At 38.0% G+C, this 27,910-nt stretch overlaps 1 protein-coding gene across 4 annotated transcripts; it reads right to left on the reverse strand.

The window, feature by feature from the left end:
* Positions 1–110: 110 nt before the first annotated feature.
* LOC146671622 (nuclear GTPase SLIP-GC-like) lies at positions 111–27,910 on the reverse strand. 4 transcript variants are annotated; one of them, XM_085403905.1, is made up of 22 exons: positions 27,779–27,910; positions 27,573–27,654; positions 27,170–27,282; positions 25,301–25,345; positions 25,156–25,185; positions 24,860–24,884; positions 24,658–24,729; positions 24,273–24,366; positions 20,226–20,442; positions 19,916–20,110; positions 15,897–16,103; positions 15,634–15,800; positions 9,031–9,100; positions 8,864–8,951; positions 8,590–8,711; positions 2,409–2,582; positions 2,170–2,318; positions 1,908–2,025; positions 1,597–1,705; positions 1,361–1,491; positions 781–862; positions 111–696 (listed from the first exon to the last, which is right to left on the reverse strand). In XM_085403905.1, the coding sequence occupies exons 2-22, from the start codon at positions 27,637–27,639 to the stop codon at positions 614–616; spliced, it is 2,358 nt and encodes a 785-aa protein (XP_085260031.1). In that variant the 5' UTR covers positions 27,640–27,654; positions 27,779–27,910; the 3' UTR covers positions 111–613. The 4 variants fall into 4 exon arrangements, 3 of the variants coding, with proteins under 3 accessions (XP_085260031.1, XP_085260032.1, XP_085260033.1); XM_085403906.1 differs by lacking the exon at positions 25,156–25,185; XR_014911480.1 differs by lacking the exon at positions 111–696 and having other exon boundaries at positions 1,361–1,488; positions 1,593–1,705.

Raw genomic sequence — 27,910 nt, forward strand, 5'->3', positions numbered from 1 at the left:
TAGTGTTAGTTGAAGCTTGCAACCTGTAAGTAGTTTTTATCAAGCAGCTTAGTTTTAGGGCAAGTAAAGGACAAGAACAAGGTTTGAAAAACATTTTCATCTTACAAAAACACTTAAATCAAGGTTTATTGAACTGTATACAAAATCAAATGTTTGCATGCATATACAGATTAGAAACAACAAAAAATAAAATTATAAACTAGTAGCTGAAGTAGAAGCTGATAGTAATGCTGGTGTATTATTATTCATGACACCCAAAGAAACCAATGTAATGCAGGAAAAAAATTCTGATTCTGAAATTGCAATAAAAAATATTGTGCTATATAAGGCTCAAAGATAAAACTGAAAAACATATCCATAAACTAATGGCTCTCATTTCAATGAACTAAGACTTAACACATGCAATTAAAACATTAGAATATACTATAAGATGCTAAAATGTGAAGCAGAAATAAATCAATGTCTTCTTCTGATTATCCAAATCAGGCTTGCCAGGGATATAAGTTCTAGTTTAGTAAAAGCAATATTTATGTAATTAAACACAAAACAGGTAATCAAAGCTGATTAATTTAAGTATTACAAAAATAATAATACCATTTTTATTTTTACCCAGCTACTGTTGTAACATTTCTTCATCTTGACCACCTTGAAGTTGATTATAATGTGTTGTCAAAGTCTCAAGATACTCTGAAACATCTAAAACAACAAAGTGATTTTATTAATAATACATACAGGATTCCTAGTACTCAACATGAAAGATTTACTTTATATTCTGTTTACCTGGGAGTGAGTAGGCAGCAGTCTTCAGTGAGAATTCAATGGCTTCCTTCATGATTTTCTTGAGCGTGAACAGCATGACTTTCTAATTTAACATAAGAGCATTTATTAGTTTTCACAGAGCCAAATTATGAGTTAAAAAAAAAGACTTGAATTACTGATTACATGTTTGTTTAGAGTGAGAATTATTAAAGTGCTGAAAGTAGCCTTTTTTAGTTTAAACTCTTCTATTGGAGTCCTAATTGCAACGCCCAGTAAAAATTTAACAGCCACCTCACTAATGTTTTAAAAAAACAAAAAACAACAAATAGAAGAACTTGGTTTACATTCTCCTTAGACGGGGCAATAGTACTGATTCTGATATATATGTATTACAGAAATATAAAAGAAGCCTTTATGTGAACGAAGAACATTTTGCAAGATAACCTTAGACTATGTTTTTTTCTAATTTTCTATTTTGAACAAGTTTGATTCTTTTTTCAGTTTATGCTATTTGTATATGTACAGCACTTTGGGAACCCTGGTTTAATTTAAAGTGCTTTATAAATAAAGGTGGTATGGTATGTTATATAATGTGACAAACCTTCAATCCATCCATCTTCATCAACATGGTCTTTTTTGCCTCCTCATACATTTTCTTATTTGAGTACACATGTCTCTCAATAGTCTTCCTCATGTTTTCCAGTGCTCCAGTTTTCTCAAGTTTTTTTGCTTCTACAAGAAGACACAAGGTTTTGCAACAAAAAAGAACCCAAAACTTTTTATGCATAATTGCAATGAATGCCTACATTCACAATAAATGCAAATGTGTCAACTTACCAATGTAACATTTTGTCATGTTTTCCTTAACTGTCTCTGTTAGACTGGTGTAGATTTTCTTCTTCTGCTTCAGGATGAATTTCTCCATTTGAGCCTTCATTTTGTCCTCCTTAGAAATAGGAAACATTGGTAAAAATGTATTTAAAAAAAACAAAACAAGAGATCAGGGTAATAGAGATGATTCTATTTTTTTCTCCAAAAGTTAATTAGAGCAGAACATATTAATATTTACACATTCTATTTTTTGTGTAAATATTAATCTTGATGGTAATGGAATCATAAACAGGAGAATTTACAATTAGACAGTGTACCTGTGTCTGAAGAAATATCAGCTGTAGTTCGACATCATTGTATTTTTGAATCAGTGAATTGGTGCCAAGTGAAAACCTGCTTATGACTCCTTTGAATGATCCACATTTAATGTCATTTCTGAAAAATGTGTTTCAGAATAATAGTGTTGATGGCAGCATTGACAAGTGAATAATGTGTATGATGTATATGAGAGAGAGAGAAAGAGAGAGAGAAAAACACTTAATATGATAACACTTTATTATTTATTCTGTTTATTCTTACGGGAAGGTCTCTCTGAACTTTTTATCAATGCTGTCAGTCAGGCATGAAGCCAACATCATGTTGAGGTCTATTTGTTCCCCGTATTTTGTTGTGTGGATGCCGTCCTTCTTAACTACAGCCTTTAGTGTGCTGAAAAAACTGGGCTCTTTCTAAAACAAATCAGGAAAACATTTTTAAACGCATGCTCATAAAGAGTGCAAAATCTGCTGCTTTGATTTAATTATAATTAAGATACATACACGATCCAAAAAGGTCTTCAGTTTTTTTTCAGAGGTTATGAAATTTTTAATCCCTTCTGCGAGACACTGTTCAAAGTCCTTGGTTGCTTCTTCAACTGCTGTTTTTACTGTATTAAGTTGTTCCCTCATGTTTTTCTCAAGGACTTTACATACATCATCTGCTTTTCCAACACCCTGAAATAAAAAACAAATATGTATGTATGTATATATATATATATATATATATATATATATATATATATATATATATATATATATATATATATATATATATACATACACACTTTTTTAATATATTTTTTATTTTACATATTTTTTTTAGGTGTCAGAGTTATGCAGACATTTCAAGTTATACATTTTGTCATTATTACACTGAATAAAAATATAAACGCAACACTTTTGTTTTTGCTCCCATTTTTCATGAGCTGAACTCAAACATCTGAAAATTGTTCTTTATACACAAAAGACCCATGATTCTCAAATATTGTTTTCAAATCTTTATAAATCTGTGTTAGTGAGCACTTTTCCTTTACCAAGATAATGCATCCCACCTCACAGGCGTGGTATATCAAGGGGCTGATTAGACAGCATGAATAATGTACAGGTGTGCCTTAGACTGCCCACAATAAAAAGCCACTCTAAAATGTGCACAGTTTTGCTTTATAGGGGTGGAGGGGCAGAAAACCAGTCAGTATCTGGTGTGGCCACCATTTGCCTCACGCAGGGCAACACCTCCATCGCATAGAGTTGATCAGGTTGCTGATCGTGGCCTGTGGAATATTGGTCCACTCCTCTTCAATAGCCGTACGAAGCTGCTGAATATTGGCAGGAACTGGAACACGCTGTCGTATACGCCAATCCAGAGCATCCCAGAACATGCTCAATGGGTGACACGTCTGGTGAGTATGCGGGCCATGTGAGAACTGGGATGTTTTCAGCTTCCAGGAATTGTGTACAGATCCTTGCAATATGGGGCCGTGCGTTATCATGCTGCAACATAAGGTTTATGGTTGTGGATAAATGGCACAACAATGGGCCTCAGGATCTTGTCACAGTACCTCTGTGCATTCAAAATGCCATCAATAAAATGCACCTGTGTTTGTTGTCCATAGCATACGCCTGCCCATACCAGAACCCCACCGCCACCATTGGCCACTCGATCCACAACGTTGACATCAGCAAACCGCTCACCCACACGACGCCACACACGCTGGCTGTGTCCCAATTCAGGGTCTGCACGCTTGAAGTACGCATTTTAAGTGCGATTACGTCACCGCCACGCGACGACGGCTGTCCCAATTCGAAGTGTACTTCAAATGCATACTCCAAATGCGCCGTCGATTTCCCCAAACAAGTTTAATGTTGAGAAACCTAAAGGACCTAAAAATAAATGTTTGTTTCAGTTCTATGAAGCTTTGAGTAATTTGGATTAGTAGTACTGCTTTGTTTGTTGCATCATTTTGCTGGAATTGTTTATATGCTTTATATATTCTGAGGTAGGTTGATCTATAGTGTTACATCATATTCTATAAGGATGTTATGTGTTTGTATACTTTCTGCCCAGTTTGACCCATTTAGCAGAAGTTAGCCTGTTTAAGGCTCTGATATCTATTCTGTATGACTTAAAGCAGTTATGACATGGTCTGATTTTCTCACCCAATACAGGAATATTTAATATATCAGTCTACTCTTCATTCTATGATAATAATAATGGATTGGATTTATATAGCACTTTTCAAGGCACCCAAAGCGCTTTACAATGCCACTATTCATTCACTCTCAGATTCACACACTGATGGAGGCAACTACGGTTGTAGCCACAGCTGCCCTGGGGCAGACTGACAGAAGCAAGGCTGCCATATCGCGCCATCGGCCCCTCTGGCCAACACCAGTAGGCTGTAGGGTAGAGTGTCTTGCCCAAGGACACAACGACCAGGACAGAGAGCCCGGGGATCGAACCGGCGACCTTCCGGTTACAGATACGCTTCCCTTATATATATATATATACATATACATACATATATACACATATACATATATATACACATATACATATATATATATATATATACATACGCAAGTAACCCCTTCCGCCGGGGTTACTTGCGTAGTAGCATTCCAACAACGCCCTGTTTTCGTCCCTTGCCCACCGATGCCTTCTTGTTCCAGTAGCCCACTTTTCGTCAGGGTGCCCTGGTTCCTCAACACCTGACGCGGACCTTGTTGATCCGGGCGACGTCCGAGCCGGCATGCCTTCATATTTATCTGTCTCGCTCATGTCTGCGGTAGGCTTGCTTAGCATAGGGGGTCTAGCCTTAGGACCCTTACTGGATACAGACGCCCCAGGCAGGAATCGAACTTGCGATCCTCTGTTCCAAAGGCGTGTAGTTTAACCACTACGCTATCCAGGCAAGACCCCAGGTGCAGGCTGTGTAAAGATGCCCCAGAGACTATCCAGCACATAACAGCAGGGTGCAAGATGCTAGCAGGCAAGGCATACATGGAACGCCATAACCAAGTGGCCGGCATAGTGTACAGGAACATCTGTGCCGAGTATAACCTAGAAGTCCCGAGGTCAAAATGGGAGATGCCCCCAAGGGTGGTGGAGAATGACCGAGCTAAGATCCTGTGGGACTTCCAGATACAGACGGACAAAATGGTGGTGGGTAACCAACCGGACATAGTGGTGGTAGACAAACAGAAGAAGACGGCCGTAGTGATCGATGTAGCGGTTCCCAATGACAGCAATATCAGGAAGAAGGAACACGAGAAGCTGGAGAAATACCAAGGGCTCAGAGAAGAGCTCGAGAGGATGTGGAGGGTGAAGGTAACGGTGGTCCCCGTGGTAATCGGAGCACTAGGTGCGGTGACTCCCAAGCTAGGCGAGTGGCTCCAGCAGATCCCGGGAACAACATCGGAGATCTCTGTCCAGAAGAGCGCAGTCCTGGGAACAGCTAAGATACTGCGCAGGACCCTCAAGCTCCCAGGCCTCTGGTAGAGGACCCGAGCTTGAAGGATAAACCGCCCGCAGGGGCGTGCTGGGTGTTTTTATATATATATATATATATATATATATATATATATATATATATATATATATATATATATATATATATATTAGGGGTGCAACGATACACAAAATTCACGGTTCGGTTCGATACTTTGGTGTCACGGTTCGATATTTTTTCGATACAAAATAAAATGTTCATGCCTTTTTAATTTGTCATTTATTAAAATTATAAATATATATTTTAACTCAAAAGTACAGTTTTTAAATTTAACCCTAACCCTTGTGCGTGTTTTTTATTTTGACAGCGAATGCGCACCTGTGGACCACTTATGTGCAGCCCTGGTTATATAGCTCGTCATATTGCAGCCACAGAAATTCTTTGTCCATGAAACCATAAAGCTGCACTTTCTTTTTGCCTTATAGTCTGATTTGTCATAACTTTTCCGTTTTGTGGTAAGCTTTTCTTTGGCTGTCACTTCTTCACCCCGACCTGTCTTATTTGGCTCAGCAGAACTAAAATATATATCCTGCTGCTTTTACACACGCACTCACATAAGCTCAGCGATTCTCTGCGCGATCAACCTCTCACATGTTTAAAGCTTGCTGCGGGAGATTTCACTTGTCATGTTTGCATAGTAAGCTAACGATTAATAAGACGATGTCAGAGGAATTGGTGCACAAATTATCATCACTCACCAATCAGTGCTGTCGCTCTCTATACACAGTTCACGCGATTGCAAAGTGAAAGCAAAAAAACAAGCGCAAATTCAAATGCGATTTCAATATGTCACATATTGACAGTGGCTCACCGATGCCAATGACATAATTACCCAGCTACATTTCCGAAAGAATGCAAAAGCATTGACATATATTTTTCCTTCCTACAATAGCCGGACGGGCAGGGCAGAGATAGATTTTGGTAGCCCGACTGGAAAAATCTCTAGCCCCAGGACGTCGGGCTAGCGATTTTGCGAGCCCTGTATCTGATTGAGGAATCCCTCATCTTTGGAAAAGAGAGTTTATTACAGAGAAATGTCTCTTTCCAAAATAAAAGCTATACTATCCGCTTCTTCTGGGCTATATTCTCAGGAGCATATTAAACATATCAGGTCCCCATAAGGAGAATCATGTGCTAACGGCTGTCTAAATGACTCGGGTAAAGTTTGTAGCATGCATGCTTGTTGTTTTTGTCTTTGCACTAGGATGATGTCGGCGTAAATGTGCAGTCATATTCGTTGTGTTCCCACTAGTGCTTTCAGGTTAACCTCGTTAAAATGACCTTAACGCCACAACACCGCAAATCTCCGTTAACGAGCTACCCCTGATAGCCCCGTGCATGGGGCTAGACAGCCAACACATTAACGAGCTAACTGCGCTAACACACTAGCTCCCACCCATGTAATTGAGCATTGCGTGGCACATCCAACATACTGTTTTACTTTAGTCCATGACGCGCTTACCTTCAGGGTCATACGTCACATGAAAACCAAAATAATTCCAAACGCCAGATCTGAATGAGGGTGGGGGAGGTTCAATTTGCCATGTTGCAAGGAGAGCTTAACTTCTGTCTCGCTAGCTTGCCCTGCGCTCTTCCTTCTGAGGATGCTGTCTGTGTGGAGCGCTCAGTGGATCTGCGCTCGACAGTGCAGCCTAGGCGGAGTAGTCGAACGCAGATTCACTGAACGCTCCACACAGACAGCATCCTCAGAAGGAAAGTTTATAAAATAAATTACAAATGTTGTATTGTTCGATACATATGCGTACCGAACCGAAAGCACTGTATCGAACGGTTCAATATCGATACGAATATCGTTGCACCCCTAATAAATATATATATATATATATATATATATATATATATATATATATATATATATATATATATATATCATAATAATCTGACAATACATATAATATTGATAATATTGGCCATATTATATTTACATTACCACAGTGAGATGATTTTAGCCTCATGAAAAACATTAGCTAATTGTTATTTACTAACTACTCTTGAAATGACTGTTCAGTACAGAAATGAAGCCCAACAATCATGTTTTACAGTCCTGTGGTCTCAGCCTCAGATACTCAACTAATCACAGTGATGTCATGACAAAAATGAATGACCAACAAAACATTTTTTCTCCTTCATTTCTGTCAAACAATGCTGTATGTAACGTTTCTCGCGGTTAGTATCATGGTTGCTAGGCAACCTGAACAGCGTGACGAAGGCTAGACCGTCCCATTTCACAAGCCTCTCACTTCCGCACTTCTCGTACTTATAGTACGCACCGTACGTAGTACGCGTAGTGCACGTACTTCAAGCGTGCGGTCTCTTAATTGGGACACAGCCCCTGTCTGCCATGTGCCCTAAACAGTGAAAACCGTGACTCATCTGTGAATAGAACACCTCTCCAACGTGCCAAACGCCATCAAATGTGAGTGTTTGCCCACTCAAGTCGGTTACAACGACAAACTGCAGTCAGGGCCAGACCCAGATGAGGACGACAAGCATGCAGATAAGCTTCCCTGAGACGGTTTCTGACAGTTTGTGCAGAAGTTCTTTGGTTATGCAAACTGATTGTTGCTGCAGCTGCCTGGGTGGCTGGTCTCAGGCGACCCTGGAGGTGAACATGCTGGATGTTAAGGTCCTGGGCATGTGGGGTCACACGTGGTCTGTGGTTGTGAGGCCGGTTGGATGTACTGCCAAATTCTCTTAAACGCCTTTTGAGACGGCTTATGATAGAGAAATGAACATTCATTTCATGGGCAACAGCTCTGGCAGACATTCCTGCAGTCAGCATGCTAGTTGCACACTCCCTCAAAGGTTGCGACACCTGTGGCATCGTGCTGCTTGATCAAACTGCACATTTCATGGTCGCCTTTTATTGTGGGCAGTCTAAGGCACACCTGTGCAATATTCATGCTGTCTAATCAGCCCCTTGATATGCCGCACCTGTGAGGTGGGATGGATTATCTCGGCAAAGGAGAAGTGCTCACTAACACACGCAGACAGATTTGTGAACAATATTTGAGAATCATGGGTCTTTTGTGTATGTAGATAATTTTTCAGATGTTTGAGTTCAGCTCATGAAAAATGGGAGCAAAAACAAAAGTGTTGCGTTTATATTTTTGTTCAGTGTATATTTTCACACATACATAACTTGATTTTACCTCTTTTCTGCGCCTGGCTCCTTCAATCAAAGACAGAATCCCATAAGCTCCAGTCACATAGTTACATGTCTCAGAGTGACAATCATTGCAATTTTGCAAGAAGTCTTGAAGTTTGGCTATTTCTGTAAATAAAAGTAAATTGAATATTGAATTAGATACTTTGGTTTTAATCTTACAATCCATTTCTGATTTATGAGGAAAAATAAAACAACATATGCACCGAACAATATATTTTCTTTGAATCACAAAACATCTTGAGATTCTGACTGCCTACCATTGACATCTTCTTTTACACCTTTTCTTTTTAGGAACTCTTCAGCACTCACTGTGAACACTTTGAAGCAGTCCTCACTGAAGTGGTCCTGAAAAATAAAAGAAAGAGTTTTAATCTTAAAGAAGCTTTGGCTTGCCAAACAATTTTTGGAATGTTATAAAACTCACACTCAGACTCTCATTCAGTGCCCGGAATTCACTCGTCACTTCTTTCTTGGCTTCCTTGTTTTTTATATCTCTTAAATGGGCAGGAAGGGAAATAGGGTCAACATATAGCTTAATCACAAAGCAACATATCAAGAAAACAGCTGAGAGGTTTTGTTTTTGAGGATTTGCACATGGAGGGCAACATACCATGAAAAACTTTGAAAACCTTTACCACTTTCAACATGATCAACATTATTAAAGGACTGACCATTTCAGGCCCTGCCCTCCTGCTTTCTTTTTATGTTCTGATGGATCTTGCTTTCTATCCTGTAGATTTCTGTTTTCCTCATAATCTAACATCATACAGTGTAACAGCAGTCTGGCGAGGAAGGAGCGGCTAGCAGGTCCAGCGAGCATGTGGTGTGGAGGTTAGCCAGATAACTCGAAGCCAGTTGGTTAAATCAAACAACAGACCTTTATTCAGTGTCAGCAACATTACACCTTACGAGCCAGGTCTCCACGGCTGTACTCGTCCGTGCATACATGAATGGAGATCGGTATCGTACAACAGTACGGTTTTCTGAGAACAGAACACGAGCGGCATGTAATGGCTGCTGCTAAAAACACACACCCACTAGGAGACTCCCACAACTATTATAATAGTAGGGCAACCCCCCGCAAGTGGTGCTATAACCCAATAAGGGTTGTTACAACAGCTCTGCCTCATCTGAACCTGCTCCACACAGAACAACTAGACTAGTACAGCAAAAAAGTCTGCTACAACAGATAGAGGTTAGTGTGAAGTAATTCAAATTAATTTGAAGTAATGTGAATTAACAATTATTTAATCTTATTGAAGTTTAATTAATTTGTCCTTGTATTAATTGGAAAAGTTAAAGGTAAAACCCAGATTTTATGTCTCAGTATTACCTAAAGATTGAATGTGCAATTAGAAAATTAAGTATTACAGTTTTTCTTTTGCGTAATTATCAAAGCAGAAAAGTAATTTTCCCTACTGAACTCCCAACCCGTAGTTCTCAAATCAGTAACACACTTCCTCACTCACTTTTGACATTCTCATTGTTTTTTCTACACATACTTTACTACTAAAAATATTTGTCACTATGTTGATATTTCCTACTTAAATCTGACAGCTTATAAAAAGAGTTATTTTTTCTTATATTTCGTGAATCTGTGCAAAATGTAGCCCCAGTTTCCTGTTTATAGCTAACAAGAGTTGTCTCAAATGTGGTCTTCTTTTGTTTTGTTATGTTTAGCGGGAAAATCCCAGTCCATCAACAACGCCTGAAATAATGACACCAGCCCATCTGACATCAACAACAGCGTAGTGTTCAATCATCTTTCTTTCTTATTCTAATGTTCAGTTTGAACTTTGCTTTTCTCAATTTAATAAATTTTGTACCATTACCAGAAGTTCCATGACTTTATTTTTTGTGTCTTTAAAGAGTAGTGAATGGTTTTTATGCAGTCATGGGTTTTTTTTAAGCTATTTGGTCAAAGCTCACATACCTTATACTAAAAAACATGGTTCATTGATTGATTCATTATCATACAACTGTTAAATCTTAAGATAAAAAGTAATTACTGTAACAACTGTGTTGGGTTTAAAGAGCCTTTTAAAAAGTTGAAAATCCCTGCCCATGAAGTAACAACAAACACACATGTGACAGGGTGTGGCTCGAGGCTAAGATGCAGGGAAAGGGTGTAGCAGCTGATTGAGGGGGCAGGGAAGAGTGGATGTCACAGCTGGTTTGTATTAATTCCATCATGTGTCCTCTATTTGGAAGCATGCTGGGGCCCGGGCAAGAGAAGTTAAAGTGGACTGAGTAAGCTGTAAAGAGTGTGAGCACACCGAGAAGCTGAAAGGCCACACAACTGTTGCTGTACATAAAAGCACTGTGAATATGTAAGTTTTTTTTGTTTGTTTTAAAAAAAAGAAAAGCAGCTGGATAGTGCAGTGGTAAGTCTACTCACCTTTGGAGTGGGAATCGCAAGTTTGATTCCCACCTGGTATCCAGTAAGGGTCCTGGATAGACCCCCAATGCTAAAAAAAACAAGCCATAGAATGGCGTGGCTATGTCCGCAGCTTGGACACAAGCATTTCACTACATGTTGTACTCTCTATAATTGTGTATGTGATGGGAAGAACGGTGTTAATTTTTTCAGCAACAAGTAATCTAACTAATTACTATTTCTATCGGTACAACGCCGTTACCGTTATTAACAAGAAAATGCGCTTTACTATTTTTCAACAAACAGACAGTTGAAGCTGTCTTCAGCTTACCGCACCTTATATCATTTGCACGGAAGTAGCTGTCTGCGTAAGTAATCTGGGCGCTACAGTTTTAAGCAGTTGCGCGCGCTCCCGCGGACAGCAATCACTTTCTGGCAGACAATCACTTTTTGGCACCTAGAGCTAGGGGGCAAAACAATCTCGTGAGTGTTGCTGTTTGGCTGAGGAAGAATAAAGTAGTAGTGGTAAACCAATCACATGACCACTTCAAGATGCCAAAGTAACAAGGTGCTATATCACAGTTTTTAAATTGTGTTGATAGGCCATGTAAAACCAGAGTCATGATAAACAATATATACGTGGTGTTTTTTCCTGAATACTTTCCTCATGTTTACTGTCCAAGGACAGCGCTAGCAAGCACTCTCTGCTTATGACCAAAAAATAAAACAAAACGAAAAACACCCATTTCGTGTTTGTGGAAAAATGTACAATGTCGACCAATTAAAAATGACATGGCAGCATGACATTTGGTTGTTTAGGAAGAGGGTGAGTTTTAGGAGTGACGGCGAGAGAGAGAAAGAGAAAGAAAGAGAGCTGAAAAAAAGAGAGCAAGTTTTGAGATGTGAGAGATTTGTGACGTTTAGCGTGTTTGGAGTGTGTAGTTAGTGTGTTGTCTTGTGTAGTTAGTGTGTAGTGTTGTGGATAGTTGTGTGTTAGAACAATGAGGTGACTGCTGAATGTTACAGGTGCTGCAAAAAAGGCAACAAAGGCAGATTGCAGTGTTAATGGTGTCTCCAGGTAGAAAAAAGGGGGAGTGATACATCTCCTCTTGTCAGACCTGCAGGTATCAGGCTTGTGATATTCTTCTTTATAGTGGACAGAAATTATTTTTGCAGTGGCCCAAATAATTTGTGTGGCATCTTCTTTAATGTAGAACACCTGATTGTTATGTAAATAGTTTGAAATGGTTATTTAAAAAAAAAAAAAAGGTAAATGGCTGCAAATTTGCAGCTAACTTGTGTCATGGTCCTGGGTCGGTGACCCAGTATTTTGAGTTTTGTGTCATTATTGAATTTTGATTTTGTCATAGTTTATCTTTTCTAGTCTTTCGGTTCCTGTGTTCCAGGGTCTGCTGTATTCCCTAGTCAAGTCTGCGTCTGTTATGTTTCCTGTTTTACTTTGGAAGTCTGTGTCCAATGTCAGTGTCTTTAGTTTCACTTCCCCTGTCCCGTCTTTAGGTTCATGTGTGTCAGCTGTGCTCCCATGTGTGACCACTTCCCTTGATCATCCCTTATGTGTATTTAGTCTCTGTGTTTCATTCAGTCTGTGTCGCGTCGTCTGTGTTCCATGCCCTATGTCATGTCAGGTTTCAAGTCTCTGTGCAGGTCATGGCTCATGATGCTGATTCTTATATTTCACAGTTCCCTCATGATCCGGCACAGTCTTGTTCATAGCCTCACTGTTATTAGTTTCTTCCCAGTTTAGGTTCCTGTTTAGTTGTTGTCCCTGTTCAGTTCTCGTTTAGTTTAGTTCATGTACTCCAGCCTCAAATAAAGGCTCTCCTTGTTTAAACATGCACCATGGTGTGGTCTTTCTTTGCTTGTGACTTCTTGATGTTGGTAAATACAATAATTGAAAAATACCACGTTACATATAATATATACATATAATAATGTACAACACATTATGGAGTATGCTTCTGCTGTGAGGTCTTGCCTCCATGCACGTATGCATTTAATCGCTAGACGGGTGTATTTATAAATAATATTATATTAGGGAAATTTTCCCAGACATATTTTTGACCTGGGGGTAGAATTGATTGAGAAATGGAAACGGAAAATGCTTATGAACTTGCAAATTAAAAACATGATGCATTTAAGGTAACCCTTTTCCATTTTTATTTAAAAAGAGAATTTGTTCTAGTGTGCGATGGCCGAACCTGTTCCTTTTCGTGGAGATAATTTCTCCTGCCTTAAGGAAATTCCCTTCACATGGCACAGAAGAGGCTGGAGTGCAGAGAAACTGGTAGAGATGCAGTTATACAGTCTACCTGGGCCCCACAAACTATCAGCTAAAGAGAATAAATAAATTCAATTGCTGCACATTTGGCAGACTAACATTTTCAGATTAATTAAACAATAAAATATATATTTTTACAACATTACATGTAAAGAATCAAGTGGAAGTTTTTCTAAAGTTATTTAATGATATTTATATTATGGAAGCAGATGTTTGACATTTTACCTTTTTCCCATTTTCAGATATAATAAACACGCACAAAACAAAAGCAAACAGCCAGAACACAAAGCTGGAAAACCCACCCGATTGACAAAAATCAACTCAAAATTCTCCCACACAAGAGAACCTCCTCTATTCCTCGCTGGCTCAAAATCTCTCAGTAGAATGATCAGTGGTTCGCTATCTGTCACCAGTGTTGGGGAGTAACGGAATACATGTACCGCCGTTACGTATTTAGAATACAAAATATGAGTAACTGTATTCCGTTACAGTTACCGTTTAAAAAGGTGGTATTCAGAATACAGTTACTTTGTTGAAATAAATGGATTACACTGCGGTACTTTCCTGTTTCATATTGTCGCGGGTCAGGACTGTTTGGGTTTTGTTTGACAGCTACGTTCTGTTGTTCCAGGCGGCAGCGTTACGGTTGCCATGGTTACAGGGCGACGCTCTCTCTCTCTCTGCGACTGTGTGTTTCCTGGGTGAGAGAGCGCCTTTTCGTTGTTGTTGTTGTTGTGCTAAGCTAACAGGCAGAATGCTACAAGCATAGTTCTAAAGAATGTAGCATCATGGGCAGTGTAGTCCGTGTTGCAGGGAGAATGGACTGCCATACACGTTATGTGTCTGTGAGCGCGAGGAGGGAGAAAAAGGGGAGTGGAAAGGTACGAGTTGTCATCGAGGAAAAACGGGAGCTGGAAGCATGTAAATATAATAATAACCACTTCAGCCAAGAAGAGTGCCTGACGAGCCCAGTTGTAAGTAAGCTATTAAGACTCGACTGTACACCGTGTTCGTGTTTTCCTCCGAAAATAATAAGTTCCGTTGGAGCAGCATTTCAACGCCTCTCTCTGTCTCTCGCAAGAAAAGTTGACCCACACAACAAAGTAAAGCTATTTTTTGGCTACGAGCCGACAGGGACCCCGCTGTATTAGTCAGAGGTCCCTTTACTACAGTTCGGAGTCGCGGACCTTCAGTAATAGTAATAAATCACACAGCAATAGTACATTCACGTTGTTGTAAAAAGCATGATAATATATTAAGTAATCCAAAGTATTCAGAATACGTTACTGTCATTGAGTAACGTAACGGAATACGTTACAGAATACATTTTGGGGCATGTATTCTGTATTCTGTAATGGAATACATTTTAAAAGTAACCTTCCCAACACTGTCTGTCACCATCAAAACACTCCACAAATCCCGCGAATGATTCACCTGCTTATAAACCATTGAATCAGACACCGAAGCAGTTAGGTTCTAAATGAAGCTTCGGACGTCACTGATCACGTGACTCTGGCCAAACGAATCAAGCTTCGACACAGTGCTTCTGAAGCAGTGTGTTGATTTTTTTGACACACGCACCGGAGCTTCAGCTTCAAGCGGGCCATCACTACTCCACACGGTCAGCCACTGCGAACCGTTACAATTTGTGCATGGGATTTTAAGATTTACAATTTATATTTGTATTTAAGTTATGAAATATGATTCATTAAACATGTTTGTGGTTGTTACAGCATAAAATATAACTTTTTCTACTCAGATTTTATGTTTTTTTTTTTTGTCTGATTTTAGATCAGTTGTGTTAATAGAGTATGTCAAAATGCAAACATGACTGTAAATTCAGACATGTGAGGCTGTACTGAAAAGAATGACACCAAACAAGGCAAAGTAAATAGTTTTTAATGGTGATATGTAAAGGTCAAATTAAAAGTAGTCGAAAATGGTCAATTATACCCGGGACCCCAGAAGGTTAAAAAAATTTTTTAAAGTAATGCAATAGTTACTTTTCCCAGTAATTAATTACTTTTAGAAACTCAGTTACTAATTTGGTTACTTTTTGAAAAATAACTAGTAACTATAATTAATTACTTTTTCAAAGTAACTTGCCCAACACTGGTGACAAATAAAGGTTGTTTGTTTTGTTTTGTTTTTTTAAAAATACACCATTATTCGCTGTGAGTTGGGTACTGACTTCACAAAGAATTTTACCAGTACTGTGTTAGTGTTGAGAATATTATGTGTTTTTTAGTAAATATCTGAATGCAACTATTAAATATTTCTCCAACAAGATTGATCAGTATGTGATTTTAAATTTTTTTAAATTATGCACTTTGACATCTTAATTCACTTACCGATTGTCTGAAGGATCAGACTTGGTGCAGATAAAGTGAATTTGCTCACACTGACCACCATTTCCAATGAGGCCATGTGCACTTTTTAGAATCTCCCAGGCCTCATTCTCTGATGCTGCCCGAGTAATTTCAGCCACAATCCACACAGTAGAACAATCTCCAACAATCTGAAATAAATTATAGCACGTCAATTATAAATAATTAATACAAAAGATGTTAAAACAACACCAGAAAAACAACAAGAAGTTGATGTGAAAAATTACTTGTCTCCACATTTCGTTCCTGCTCTTGTTGCGATCGCCATTTCCAGGAAGGTCCACAAGTGTGACATGCTGGAGAAACTTATTGTTTGGCACCCTGACAGTCACACACTTTACTAGTGGCCAGTACCACTGCTGTGCTTTATATCCATCTTCCTGCTTTGGAACATACTTTGTATATTTAAAAAGTTCTTCAGATAGCTTTTCAGCCTGCAATAAACAAGATAAATAAGATTAATACATTTACAATTAAATCGGTAAATTTAAAAAAGAAACCCAAATTGTAGACTAAATTTTTATCTTGGGAAACATTTTAGATTTTTTTTAATGTTTAGATTTAAGGATGATCAAACTTAGGCACATATATGCACACAGCATCACAGACGCATTTGTTAATGCAGCTTCCCTAGTGTTTTATGTTTACAGCTAACAGACGCCCTGTTTGCAGACCTATAGTCTTGTGATATCCAATGCAAATTGTTAACTTATTTGCACGAGCAGTTGAAACTGTTCCTGTTATACCCTTAAACTTTTACATTCATACATTTCTATCATCATACAGGCCTGAGAATTACAGTAAAGTGACAGAGCGTTGTGGTAATGGCTCCTAGACTCTGGAGCTCTCACCCACTGAGACGTGTGATTTGCGTTAAAAAGCAGCTAAAAACTCAACTTTTAAATTTTGGTTTTGTGTAGCTTTCTCTCTTTATGCTGCCAGCACTTTGGTTCTGAACTACATTGTAATATTTATTTCAAAAGTTGTAAAAAGGCTTACTTTTTACTTAACATTACAAAAAGTTATTACTTATGAAAAATTGACATTCTTCTGGAGAAAAAGTATAGGATTGACATCAGTAGCTAGTATTGACCCCTTTAATCCTAAACTAGAGATGGTACGATACCACTTTTTTATGACCGATACCGATATCATAAATTTGGATATCTGCCGATACCGATATGAATCCGATATAGTGTTTTTTAATCAATAAAAATGTTTTTTAATATCTTGTTGCATTTTGTATAAGTTCATACTCAAGTTTAAATAAACAACAACACTAAAGCTATTCTGTTATACCTGTATGTAAAAAATACACTGCACCCAAAATATTTCATAGTTCAGCAATACTGATCAATCTAATAAACTTAAACCTACACCATCCTTCCTATTCTGGTATTTTAAAGAGTACTTAGCAGAAAAATTAAGCAACCTAACTAATAGGGTTGCAAACTCCCAGCAAAAAAATAGGGAACCACCCTCCACCTCATGATGCTTAATCGAAGTAATCAACTTTAATTTGATGCAGTGTGAAAAAAAATGCACAGAATTAAATTATTTTTCAAGAATAATTAAATAGATTCAACATCTTTCTTCAACAAAAATGCAGACTGCACAGATGGTATCTTCCCAAAGGAAAAAGTAGTATAGCTTACTTGGTATATTAGACTTCACAGTTACTATATACAGTAATGAACTTCTATACATTTTTCATCAGATTAAAACTTTGGGTGTAAGATTCAGATAATTATTTATTAAAAGCTAGACATTTTAAATGAGAATAAGAAAGAAAAGTATGTCTTTGTGCCCCCTTTTCCCTGTTCATGCCCTATCGGCCCCCCCTGGCTAAACTTTGCTAGATCCGCCCCTGCACAGTTACCAGCCGTCAGCTGCGTAGAAAAGGATCCTGGTGTAGAAAGTAATATTAAATAAATTCTAACAACAGCTTATCAAGGTTAAACGTGCTGCTGTTGTTCAGCCGCTGGTTTCCTTTTTCTGGCGCGAAGTGGGCCAAAAACAAAGAAGAGAAACGGGAGTCGCGACAGAAAAGCCGATCAGCTGATCATTGATCAGTTTCATGATTGAAGTAGCAACAGGAGAGGGAGGAAGAGAGAAGAGGCAGTCGCTCCATATATCGGTTGTTAAGCTTAACATGGGAATGCTTTACAAACATTCAGAGATAAACTTACACACTTGCTTTACTTCTCTCGGGGATAACATCCTCTGAGATGAAATGCTGGTTTGGTAGCGAGGCTACAATACACAAAGCCGCTCTATCACGTGACGCACACTGCTCTGACGTGCAACAATTATGAGGCGAGTTATGCCGTGTCGCAAGTTTTGTGAGGTGCTTTTTTGATATTTAATGGATCGGATTACATTTTTGCCCTATGACAGCTGGGATAGGCTCCAGCGCCCCCCGCGACCCTGAAAAGGATAAGTGGAAGCGAATGGATGGATGGATGGATGGATTACATTTTTTATTTCTCTCCGATATCCGATCCAGTAATTTACGTCAGTATCGCACCGATACCGATACGTAATATCAGATCGGTCCATCTCTACCCTAAACCCAGCAACTTATGTCTTTTAAAATTATCCACCAATCTCTGACATTAACCTATTGAGAGATTTAACTACTCTGTTGTGCAAATATCTTTACAGCCATAAAATACTTGATTATTTTCTCAGTTACTGTTACAGTTACTGTGTGATTCAAATTTCAGTAGGATTCAATATTCACTAATAATAATAATAATAAGGCGGCACGGTGGTTGGCGCTGTTGCAAGAAGGTCCTGAGTTCAATTCCACCATCAGGCCGGGGTCTTTCTGTGTGGAGTTTGCATGTTCTCCCCGTGTTTGCGTGGGTTCCCTCCGGCTTCCTCCCACCGTCCAAAGACATGCAGCTTGTGGGGATAGGTTAATTGGATAATCCAAATTGTCACTAGGTGTGAATGTGCGAATGAATGTGAGTGCGAATGGTTGTCTGTCCCTGTGTGTTGGCCCTGCGACAGACTGGCGACCTGTCCAGGGTGTACCCTGCCTCTCGCCCTATGACAGCTGGGATGGGCTCCAGCGACACCCCCCCGCGACCCTGAAAAGGATAAGCGGAAGCGAATGGATGGATGGAATAATAATAATAATGGATTGCATTTATATATCGCTTTTCGAGACCGTCAAAGCGCTTTACAATCCCACTATTCATTTACTCTCACATTCACACACTGGTGGAGGCAGCTACAGTTGTAGCCACAGCTTCTTCGGGGCAGACTGACAGAGGCAAGGCTGCCATATCGCAAACTAAATGCTGTGGCCCCAGAAACGGAAACACTAGGAAACGTGGAACACGGAACCAGGAACGATTGAATAGGGACATATGGAGAAATTTAAACCACATGGGACAAGGCGACAGTGGGCAGAGGAAAACACAGGGCTTAAATACACAAGGGAGTAACAAGGGATTGAGACACAACAGGAGAGCACAGCTGGGAGTATTCAAACATGACGAGACAAAGGGGACGCATAACTCAAAACACTGAACACAGGACATGAGGCTATCAAAGTAAAACAGGAAACACAAGACAGGCATGGAGAAGCAGACTTGACAAGGAGGTATGGCTGACAGGGAAGACAAAGCAAACATAGAGCACAGAAACAAGAGTAACAAAACATGGAAAACAGGGAAAGAAAGGTAACAGAAACCTAAAGACTAAAACTAAGAATATATTTTATTGTGTCTGGGAAAGCTGACCAACACAGCTAATCTCCATCAACTAATCATGCATCTGGGGTGCCTTCAGCACACGAGGTAGAACCAGTTGTCCAATAATCATAAGGTTGGTGGCTAGATCCCTCTAACTTGGGGCAACATACGCCAAGTTAGAGCTATATACGAATCAATCTCTCCTATTTAAGTAGGATGCTGGGACCTGACAAGGGAGCTCAGCTGCAGGAGGCAGCTGGAAAATGTAAATAAACATCCACGTGCCTTGGGTCCTTTTTCCACATCTAGTTTTCAAACCAGTCAAAAGCAGCACTGAAGTTTGATAAGGCAAGAACAGATTTGTTTTAATATTTTGGTCTGCACATTCTACTTTCCTTTTATATTGTTTTTTTCTTATTTTTTTAATAACAGAATAGGCTGTCTATAAATTATATCAAATTATATCAATGCAAGAAAATTCCACTCATTGAAACAACAAACATGGAAAAAAAATGAAGTAATAGAATAGTATTTGAACTTACTGTGTCACAATGCAAAAATTTCCTCTTGGAATCTAAAAATTCTGGAATATTTTTGAAATACTTTTTTTCCAAGAGGTTTTCAGGGGATTTGTCTTTCCATTCTTCTCCATACAGGGCTGACAGCTTTTTAACCATGTCCCGATAGTCATCACCTTTCTTAAGAGTCTTCAGTGACCATAATTCATCATGCCACTCCTAAAAGACAAAAATCATTGCATTTTAGTTTTATAAATTGTAATGTAAAGCAAATACCTGCTGTATTTTTGTAAATACATATACTGTAGCTTTAAATAAAATATTTAATTCTCACCTCCTTCGTAATGAACTCAATTTCTGCCTCATACTTTGGGCTGCAAGTGTTAGCCTCCACCTTTATCATGACTGTGGTGCATGCACTGATTATTCCAGTGGCCAAAAGATTCTTCTCATTAATGATGGTATTGATTAAAGAGCTCTTTCCAGCCCCAGTTCTTCCAAAGACACCAACAAGCTCTCTCTTGTCGGTTTCCAAATCATTAATTTTGTTCCTGTTGTACAAGTGGGTTAATTTATTCAACCATGAAATGTGTTGCAAAATGAGGAAGACACCTTTCTGTGCCCAGATTGTTAAATAATAATTTAAAAGTCATTATATTATTATATTATTATTATATTATACTTTTAAACGAACAGTAAGATGAGCTATGCACATATGTAATGTACATATGTACAGTATGTAAATGCTCACTGGAATTAGTTGGCTTGGTGGTTGATTCTTCTTGTGTGTTTAAAGTTTTACGATCCAATATTTAACCTATTAATACCAGGGGCGGAGCGTGGGGGTGGCTTACTGGGCTTAAGCCTGGGTTGTTTTGTCAGAAGCCCGGGGTCTTTTGGAGTGTAATTTTTTCATAGTTAGATGCCTGGCTGACAACTGTATAAAACAAAAAGTACACACAATATTCGAAGCACATAGTGCACACTGTGGGAATTTACGACTGTGCGTGAATCCCCCCCTGATATTGGTATGATCCGAGCTCAGGCACTAAGCGACTGAGCGAGGGGGCGGGGCAGCTGCCGCCTGTGAGTGCGCTGTTGGAGAAACGGAGCCAGCCATACTAAGGAGAGCTTAAGTTTGACCAGGTACCAAAGCAAATCATTCGTACCGTACAAATAATGTAAATATGACGGTGCATCACGAAAGATTGATATCAAACTGATCACTTGACCAATATTACGTTACTTGCTCTTCAAGTGAATCAACAAATGGCGAAATGAAAAGCCGAACAAATGCTATTTTTTTAGAGAGTCTTAGCTTACGTGTGTTTATTTCATATTTTCAGTTCTTACCCTCCCCGACTAAATCGGTTTCAGTTATGTACTGAAATATAAGAATGGACATTAGAGGGTTCTTTCAAAGAAAAAACTCAGGTAAATGTTATTTTATATATTATGCTTTGTATGTTGTTCAGTATATTTCTATGCAAAACAAGAGGGATTTCAGTACACAGCAGGATATTCACATTTGTAACCAGATATTTACATACACTTTAGGGAGAAAACATTTTTACTGTACAAGATCAATTTAGAGTAAACTTTTGTTTTAGATAAATATTGAAATATATTTTGAATTAGTTAAATGTCAGAATGAAGAGAGACAGAGCTTCTATTTATTATCACTTTCATCAAATTTAGGAGTACATGTACACTAAGTTTATTGTTAATTGCTAAGAAACTCCAGACGATTCCATTCTGAGCTGAAGAAGCTTCTGATAGGTTAGTAGAGTCCATGTGAGTAAATTGGTGGCACAGCTGTGGATGCATATAAGGCAAAACACAGAGCCTGTTTCTGTGACATGGGAAAATCAAGAGATGTCAACCAAAACACCAGGAAAAGAACTGTGGAGCTCCACAAGTGTGGCTCAGTTTGAATACAATTTGGTGCCATTTACAATTAAGAAATACAGATAGTTTCTCTCTTTACTCTTAAAGTTAACAAATATGTTTTTTATATTTATCAATCTAAAAAAATAAACATTTAGTCTGATTTGATGTTACAATTAACTCATTCACTGCCAGCCATTTTCAAACGTATGCTTTCAATTGACGTCTATAGACGTCAATGGCAGTGAATGAGTTAAAAAAGTGTTTGTGTTTTGATCTGAAGAGCGTGTAAATATCTGGTTTCCACTGTATATTTGATGATTGTCAGCACAAAGAGGGAGAGAGAGGAACAGAGAGAGAGAGAGAGGAACAGAGAGGGAGATGGAGAATGAGGACAGAACAGAGATGAACAAGAGCAGGTGAGACACACATGTTAGTCAAATGGTTGTTTGCCAAAAGTATCACCGTATCATAGGTCCTCATATATCTCGTACCTAGTGTTTCTTTTTAGGTTTGTTATTTTTCAAATTCTATATTTATTAAGTTCTGCAGGCTTGTTTGCACAACAAGGCTGAATAATTATATAAACTTTTCTCAATCTAAATAGTGTACTTTGGTAGAATTAAACAATAAGTGTAGTGCAGGTCTATGATGATTTTTAGTGCTACTATCATCTAGTTCTGATTCTGGTTCTGTCTTGGTTAAGTCCTCAGTAGTCCTGATTTTGAACTGTTGTAGTCCTGTTTTAATTCCGGATCAGTTCTGGGTCTGGTGGAATTGGGGTTTAGTCCCTGTGTCTTAGAGTTGGATGTCTCGAGACCGGTCTTGGTCTCGAGACCACTTTTACGTGGTCTTGGTCTCGTCTTGGTCTCGACGTACTTTTGTCTCGGTCTTGTCTTGGTCTCGACGTACTTTGGTCTCGGTCTTGTCTTGGTCTCGCTGTCTCAGGTCAACATAGTGGTCGGGAGATTTGGAGTCAACAGTATCCATCACACACAGCGTAACGTTCGATAATGTATCATGCGCAAAAGCTTTAGCTCTGAGAGCCGTGCTTAGAGAGTGCTTTGTAGTGAATCAGAATAGTCGACTCCCATTGAGCGAGAGTCGGCTCCTCAATTAATTTCCTTTCGCTGCTCAGCTGTCACACAGCGACACACAGTGGCTCAGCCATGCTCAAATCCCTCCACATTGTGGCATTTTATTATTTCGCCTTTCGCGCCCTTCAAACACAACTAAATGCAACCCGTTAGATTGAGCAGTATGCCCGGTCAGTTACAGAAATGTCAGCGACTTCGTCTGTCATAAAGTTTGCGTTCATAGAACACAAAGAGTTTTTGGTAAATGCAAAAAAGAAGCATTCGGCAAAGTGCAGGTTTTGTAAAGTCTCCTTGACCGAGACAGCCGGGACTACCTCAACCTTCACCAGGCACCTGGAGCGCAAACACCCTCAAAGGTAAGCTAGCCAGTAGCCATCTATCCATCTTCAAACTCTTCTAACTACCTTTCCAACCTCAGATGACCAGGTCATGTTTATGTAATATTGTTATTTATAATGTTTACTTAAAATGGTGTTTGACTAAATAAATGTGACCATTGACTTTTAAATAACATCTGCATATCACTTTGTGTTGACAGGCCTTATCCATTTTAGGGAAGTTGGTATCATACAGTGTAATTTGGCTAGTACTACTACAATAGGACATGATGCAATTTCAAGTTTATAATCTTCAGTTTGATGTTAAAATTTTATCTATATATAGAGTATAACTGAAACCAGTTACATATTTCATATTTTAGTTGTTGGAGGTGATCGCTGTTTTGTCAGATGACTTTGGGGCCAGTCAGTACCATCATGTCAGCCCTCAAAAGCACACAAAAGTTAGTCTTTTTTTGTCCCGGTCTTGGTCTCGGTCTTGGTCTCGTCTCGACTTGGTCTCGGTCTTGGTCTCGATACCCTCTGGTCTTGGTCTCGGTCTTGGTCTCGATACCCTCTGGTCTTGGTCTTGTCTTGGTCTCGGATTAGGCGGTCTTGACTACAAGTCTACTGTGTCTTGATACAGCCCCGACTTTGTTCTTCCTTGCTGCTTAATTAAAAAACTAGTTTAAGGTGTCCTGCACATGTGATATATATTTTTCCCTATATGAAGTCATTCTTTTTTGAACAAAACTCAAAACAGAGCCTATTAATCTTTCAGTCATTTCTAAACCACCCCCCCCCCCCAAAAAAAAAAAAAAAAAAAAAAATCCCACATGCATACTACCCTTTTGGGCTAAGCCCTGGGTGTTTCAAATGTCTGGCTCCGCCTCTGATTAATACTACAACAGTTTGGAATGAATGCTTTTGTTCTAATTATCTTTGTGTATATATATATATATATATATATATATATATATAAAATCTGTATATGATTTTCTTTCACCGTGATTGTTACTAAACTAAAATGTTTTTTACCCAGATGTTTATGTAACAGAATAAGGGAACGTTGATACTCACTTTAGGAAAGTACTTAGCTTGTCTTGGCCATGGAGACTGTTACTGACATCTTTCATGATGCCTTTCACCTCAGATAATATTCTTGTTTCTGTCACTGTGAGAGTAAAGAAGTGTTTAGCAGGCACCAGTTTAATGCACAATGTTATACACTGATAATGAAAAACTGGACTATATCACTTATTAAAGGAGCAGTGCATGGCAGTAGGTTGATTACTTCATTTAAATATTATTTTATTGTATGCCAGACACCAGCAAACCAATAAGAAAGTATTTTCTGTTTCTCTGGCAAAGTCAGACACATGCAATACAACAAAAGATTCACTGCATAGAAGTTTTACCATACAGTGCAGTGAAACTGTCATTCTTTGGAAACAAATGTAAAAACCTGAGTCACGTTGTCTTTTAGTTGGTGATTGCCATTTGTTGGATTGCCCCTGAAGATCTGATTTTCTTTTTCCTTATTAGATTAGAAAACACAAAAGGTTAGGTTTGTTGTCTCTGTCAGTGGAGGTATTTGGTCAAAATCAAAGTGTTTCTGTCTTAAAAGATGAATATTATAAGTAATTCATATGTGACATGTGTCTCACCTTTTGAACTTGTGGATGGTGGAACCTGGAAATTAAAATGGACATTTAGTTTTTTTTTTTTTTAATGCAAAGAAATGAAAGCTCTTCACACAGGTATCATTTAACCGCATTTTTAAGAACATATGTCTGAACACATACTTCCGCAATCCACACAGTGAAATGCAAATTTACTTTCTGTCTCATCTGGGATTAGAAATATTAACCCTTAAAAGCTAAATACAGAAAATGGACAATGTACATCAGCTGTATATGCATGAAGAATAAAGGCGTGTCTTGAAATTTAACATAATTCTGACCTGAACCAATTTTGTTGTTTCTTCATTCTCCTGTTTACAATAAAGATTAAACACACAGGTGCAAGATCATGTAAAATTTTGAGCAAACAGTGAAAGTATGACTCCTGGTAAAAAATCATAGCCAATCAGAAACTTCTTAACTTACCTGAGTGGAAAAATCGGGTGTTTCTTGCCTTATGCTTTGTTTACTCTAGCAAAAAGAAAATCCATAACTGTAAATGAGTGATACAATTCTAGAAAATGCTATTGTTGTCACAAAGATATAATCTCAAAAAGCTGAACGCAATTATTTATGAGGGCTAGAAGGATCACGTGAAATGAAGCATTTTGTGCTTTAATTAAATGTGCAGTTTATTATGGTTAGTAAATGTATTTGCAAATCCTTTTTTAAATTCTTTTATTTATTTAAACATTGCTAAACTCAAGTTTATAGAAAATTAAAAGGGTAATTGTAAATCCACACTTAACTGACTTATTAATTAATTAACAAATACTTAAAACTACAAGTGGATTTCACAAAATACAATTAAACCCTTTTTGAATTGAACCTTTTTTTGCCTCTAAAGAACACCTACCTGCCTGGTCTTCATGGTAATTATAAAATGTTCTCTAATAGTCATTGATTCATATGATCTGTTTCACAATGTCTATAGGTTTTACAGTTAAGCACCAAAAGTCACTACATGATTGAAGTACAAACTTCATGTCTCTGTAATAAATATTATACATTTATGCACACCTCACGCTTTTATTGAGCAAAAACAAACAGTTCATCTTATTTTTTATTTTAGTAGACAACGCCGACACTTTATAATAGACAGCCAGTTAGCTGTTTAAAATTTTTTTATGTGAATTTTAATTCAGAAATGAGTATGGCATTCTGAAATTGATGCATCCTCAGGTTTTATTGCTGTTAGAGTAGCAGGAAGTGGCATTTTCAAAAAAGTTGGAGGTTTTTTTAACAACATTTGCGCCTAAAAAAAAGTTAATTTTGTGTAATAGAAATAGCAATCATTTTTTTACAGTTTAAAGTTATCTGCCATTGCTGCTTTGTGACTTTCGTATGAAATGCATTGTGGGACAATTGGCTGCACCAAGAAGTGTGGGTGCTTGTACCAAGGCTATTTGTTCTTGGGATTCACATCTTGGGATTTTTAGCTGCTGTAAGAAAGCAACTAAAAACTGTAAGAATCAGCACTGAGCCCTCTTAGAGCAACCTACAACCTTTAAAACATGTTTAAAATGCTGTCTGTAAACACATCAGTAGAGATGTTATCACATTGATTTTTAAAACTCTGAGTTAAAAGAATTGAGACAAAAAATCTTTTAAATAGATCATCAATTTTAGATATGAAGTCTTTATTTTTTCCAGACTTCTATCTGAGTTGGCCTGACAACATGCAGACAAATAAAGGTCATGTGTTAAGCTTATAACAGTTTCTTTAATACTGGTTTTAGCATCTTTGCATTCAACGTCTTGTATCAGTAAGAACGCAATCACTTCACTTTTTTCTTTTCTTGTATAAGCTGCTAAAATAAGAAGTGTTTCCCCCCTCTTTAATCCACCTTGCTCTGGATCAGGTCGAGAAATATCAGATTACCAGTGCAGTGTTCATGGCATCTAACAAAAGCACTTCTTACTTTCTTTGCATACATATAATCTAATTTGGATTGTAAACTGTCTTTATCTTGATAATTTAATACGATTTTATCACCGAATTTCACACGAATCACAGATCACATAATTTCTTGTAACAATAAAGCTTTCTTTGTTTTTTTTACTTTAAACATTTTTTTAGTTAACAATATTTAAAATAGACTTTTTTTAATTTCAGAAATTCCCATTTATTATAAAAAATAATTTGGAAATAAATTGACCAATGTTTATTTTGTTGCACAATTTATTATTAAACCACATGTTGATGCATGTGACTCTTCTGCTCCTCCATATTTATATAAGATTTTTAAGACCAAATGTAAAATTACATAAGCAGACTTTTTTTTTTTTAATTACCTTTAACTCCTCAAGTCTCCTTCTGAATATTGACCTTAGACCAACTTCAGGGATTAACTCAGTTATGTCTTCATTGGTAAGACAGAAAAGGCTTTCCTCTGTAACTTTGTTAGCTGTAATTAAATATTAAATCTCAGTTATAGAGATGCACACAATTTCAAATTTCATTAGAAATCCACTTCATGAAATAAAGTGAAATAGGCATGGTTATTTCTTTTAAATGCCACTGAGCCTTTTTTGTAATACATTTTCTGTGATGACGGTGTAGAAGTGGCTACAGCTCTCTTTAAACACAGCGTAAAATACAAAATATTAGCGTTGTACAGCACAACCATATCAAGAGATTTTTAGTTTCAGAGATATTAAAATCTTTGTTTATGAAGAATTAGTTATTATAATTTACCTTCAAATCGTTCCTCCAACTCTCTTAGCCCCCATTCAAGCAGTTTGTTTCTTATGAAATCGGCCATGATCAAGAAATGAAACTGAAAAACGTAACATTTAACCAGACAGTACTGCTTTACAGATTAGACCTTCGTGATCACCTTCTGCCTCAATGCATATATAATCAGAGAGGCTAACATTAAATTTAAAGTTCAAACTGCTCACCTTTTGTTGAAAGTAATGCAGGAAAAGGCTGGTGAGGGAGATGCGAAGTAAGCAGTGAGACACAAACAGGTGGGAAAAAAAGAAGTCAAATTGCAAAAAAACCCAACACCACAAAAACACTGTATCCAAGGA

This window comes from Rhamphochromis longiceps, linkage group LG4 (genome assembly GCF_057381845.1).
Source record: "Rhamphochromis longiceps isolate RC_006_pf linkage group LG4, R_longiceps_female_GT1.1, whole genome shotgun sequence".
Classification (NCBI taxonomy): Eukaryota; Metazoa; Chordata; class Actinopteri; order Cichliformes; family Cichlidae; genus Rhamphochromis; species Rhamphochromis longiceps.